Source organism: Capsicum annuum, unplaced genomic scaffold (genome assembly GCF_002878395.1).
Source record: "Capsicum annuum cultivar UCD-10X-F1 unplaced genomic scaffold, UCD10Xv1.1 ctg33434, whole genome shotgun sequence".
Lineage (NCBI taxonomy): Eukaryota > Viridiplantae > Streptophyta > Magnoliopsida > Solanales > Solanaceae > Capsicum > Capsicum annuum.
The window spans coordinates 1-3899 of NW_025840209.1; the positions used below are offsets into that span (position 1 = coordinate 1).

A 3899-nucleotide genomic window follows, 5' to 3' on the forward strand; every position below is an offset into this window, starting at 1 on the left:
TCCGACTACTTTTGTAAAGATCGTTGTAAATATTACTCTACGTTGTAATTTGACCTTGGAAAAAATATACTTATATTTAACATGTGTTTACATAGGCATTCTGGTTTATTTTTTAAATTTAAGTTTTGTGCATTGTCAGTGTACAAAATATTTTACACTATCAAGTAAACTTGACTTGCTATTGCAGTTTAGTTAATCTTTTTTTCACTTTTTATATAAATAATTGAATGATCTGAAATAGCAGATCAAAGTACTTGATAGTGTAGAATATTTTGTGGAGTGGTGATGATAGAACTTAAAGTCCTTATCTTTTTTTTTTAATTTCGAAGTTTCATATTGGCTTCTCGTGTTCTCTATTCATTAGAACAAAGAGTGGCCCCATAGCAAATTAGTGCTACATGTAATTTATATATACTAGATATAGATAGGGGTGTTCATAGTTTGGTTAAAAATCAAATCGAACCGCGAATCAAACTAAACCGATTAAAAAAACTGATATTTGATTGGGTTTGGTTTGGTTTTAAAATTTTAAAACTGATACTTATGTGGTTTGGTTTTGATTTTACTCTAAAATAATTTATAAAATAATCAAACCGAACCGGTAAAAAATTATATATATATATATACATACATTTATATATGTATACACACACATACATATGCATATCTAAATTATTTATATATTATTCATAAATAAAATATAAATACTTTTTATATTTTAAATTTTAATCATGAATTTAACTTTAGGCACTTTTAATCATATGTCTCCATCTAGTTGATGATACGTTATGAGATTATATATGATTTTCGCACTTTGAATGACAAATGATACTAATTGTGAAAATTATCTTATTATTTATGGGATTTTATAGGTGAGTTTTATTAGACTATAGTTAATCACTAATTTTGAACTTTCTCTTTGGTCCCTATTGAGCAAAAAATTTATGTGTTTACCTTTTGGGGAGTTTATCATATCATTCTCTTATATGTAGTTTTTAAATACTTTTGTTGAAGCGTTTGTATGGTGTTGTTCATGGCTTTGACTAAGTATAACACTAAATTGACATCTTAATTTCTAGGTTGAGGAACAACACTCGATTGATATCTCATATGTTGGATTAGATTTTTTTAAGAAAAATTTCAAATTTTATCATTAACTAAAGTTATAAATCGAAAATCAAACCGAAACGAACTAAACCGATAAGAACCAAATCAACGATTATTTTTTTGTGTTGGTTTGGTTTGGTTTTAGAAATTTAAAAACCGACTAAGTTGGTTTGGTTATGGTTTTGACCAATAACCGATCCAAACCGACCCATGAACACCCCTAGATATAGAGGGTTCCGTGTTAGCACAGACTCAATATATGTTTTTTTTAATTGTGAAAAGAGTTGAAGCGGGCCCATATAAGACACCGAGTTAATTTATAATTTTATGTCTATCTTATCCTTTTTATTAAATATTAGTAGTAATTTTTCAATATTTAGATGATTTATAATAATTAATTATGGGTGATATCGTAAAATCACGATTGAAGCAATTATGTCATAAATGTCTATTTTATTTTATTTTATTTTTTATATAAAATATTGCAAATTTTCTAATACGTAAATGATTTATAATAAAAAATTCAAAGTGATGTAGGAAAATTACGCTAACGGGACAGGTCGATCACTATATATAGGAGAATAACTTAAAAGAATTTGAACTTACTGTTGTACTATTAGATTTAATTCCAGTGGTGAATTGATTTATCAATGTCAAGAAACAGAAGAAATATATATACAGAACCAAAATAAAAGTAAAATCAATGGACAATGGTCATGCTCATTAACAAAAGTCTCTCCAATGTACCTTTTAATTTTTCTTCTTTAGAAGTGAAATGGGAAAAACACTATGTATATCTCAAAGGAATGTAATATACAAAAAGTAGTAGGGAACTCAGTTGTTCGACTGAAACCGAATCGGGTAAAGAGTTGTTAGTCCATCAATATTTGACTATCAAAACAAAGATTTTCTAAATACTTGAATGACCTTACACAAAATTAACTATATAAATCCCAGAAGAAAAGAGGCAACGCTATTTCCTTTTCTGTGTTTCTTTTGTGTTTTCCCTTAAATAACCAGTAAATCACAAACCTTCAAAAAAGGAACATAGTGGTAACGTGTAGTTTTCCAACACACAATAAGATGTGACATAAAGCTAGCTAGTGCATGTTCATTGTTCATTGATAACAAGGGATAATAAGGTTATTTTTGTCCCTAAGCTTTTTATCTTATTTTGCATACAATAACTTACTAATTCATCAACTCACCAAAAAAGTGAAACAAAAAAGCTATATATTGGTATCCAATTGAAACCTCACATTATAATATTTTTTGAGAAATTGTTAATAATGGAGGAGAGAGGAGATATGAAACTTCTAGGCACAAAAGAAAGTCTATTTACTCAAAGAATAGTGTGGGCACTTAAGCTAAAAGGTATTGACTATGCATTTATAGAGCAGGATTTATCTAGCAGGAATAGTCCATTGTTTGTGGAACTTAATCCAGTGTATAAGAAGGTGCCTGTTATTGTTCATGCTGGAAAATCATTGTGTGAGTCACTTGTTATTCTTGAGTACATTGAAGAGACATGGCCATATAATCCTCTTTTCCCTATTGATCCTTTTCAAAGAGCTTCTGCTCGTTTTTGGGCTCGATTCATCGATGGCGAGGTAATTTTCAATTTGTTGTATCATATAGTTAGTCGTATTTTCTGGCAAACGACTAATCTCAGTTCTTATGAACGATGCAATGGATCTTAATATTATGCCATGCAACTTACTTAATTATTGATATACTGATGCAAGTGGTTAGCTAGAACTATTGAATCACGTGAAGAAGCCTATACTGTCTATATAGCCGTTTCTCTTATTCGTATTAGCAACTACTCCAGGGGAATATTTTTATGCGGTGCTAACGGTTTAATAACTTTTTCTATCGTCCTAGAATGTTTATGCTAGTATTATCTGAATATAACGAGAAGGCTCTTAGTTAGTGTTTGTGTCTCTCAATTGAGCAAGTTTTCGCTATACACAAACAAATTGCTATTCAAGGTTCTTAATTTCTTTTTAAAATTATTATTATTAATTTATCTTTAGTGCAGTTCTATGAAGCAGCCAAGAAGGCATTTTTCTCCTCTGGAGAAGCCAAAGCAGAGGGGGTTGAATCAGTGGAAGAGGGATTACGTCTCCTTGAAGGGCAGATAATTGGGAAAAAGTTTTTTGGTGGGGAGAAAATAGGGTACCTTCACATAGTAGCTGGTTGGATTTCTTACTGGTTCCAATATATACAAGAAGTTGGTGAATTCAAAGCAATGGATTCAAGAAAATATCCTTGTCTACATGCATGGATCAACAATTTTATTCAAGTCCCTATTATTCAACAAAGTCTTGCTAAGCCTGATGATGTCAAAGCTGTTTTCGGGGGATTTAAAGATGCTGCAGCCTTGGCTGGTGCAAATTGAAAAGATTTAAGAGGTGTTTGATACGATGAAAGTTACTATTTTCTTAAAAAATGTTTAGATGCAAAAGTATCCAATTGGTATATTTTTCGAGTTGTATAAATGTCCAATAGAAATAAGTTTGAGTTCTAATGTCAAAGTGAAAGATGCGGACAAGTTTGGGGGCCGCTTATGACTTAAACATATTATAATAGATGAAATTTTAATATTTCAACGCGATTTAAACATGAAATGTGTTGGATGGTAAAGAACAACTACAAATTCACCACAAGAAGAGCCATCTAATTAGCAGGGAGTGTCAGGAGATTCCAAAACGAGGGAAGTCATCAAATAATATAAGAAGCGAACTTCTTTACCTTCCGAAATTTGGATGCATCTTCTTGTGTTGTTCAAT

General features: G+C 30.5%; 1 protein-coding gene across 1 annotated transcript; it reads left to right on the forward strand.

The window, feature by feature from the left end:
- Positions 1-2300: 2300 nt before the first annotated feature.
- Positions 2301-3724, forward strand: LOC124891285 (probable glutathione S-transferase). The gene is made up of 2 exons (XM_047403071.1): positions 2301-2717; positions 3149-3724. The coding sequence occupies exons 1-2, from the start codon at positions 2397-2399 to the stop codon at positions 3506-3508; spliced, it is 681 nt and encodes a 226-aa protein (XP_047259027.1). The 5' UTR covers positions 2301-2396; the 3' UTR covers positions 3509-3724.
- The last annotated feature ends 175 nt before the right edge of the window (positions 3725-3899 follow it).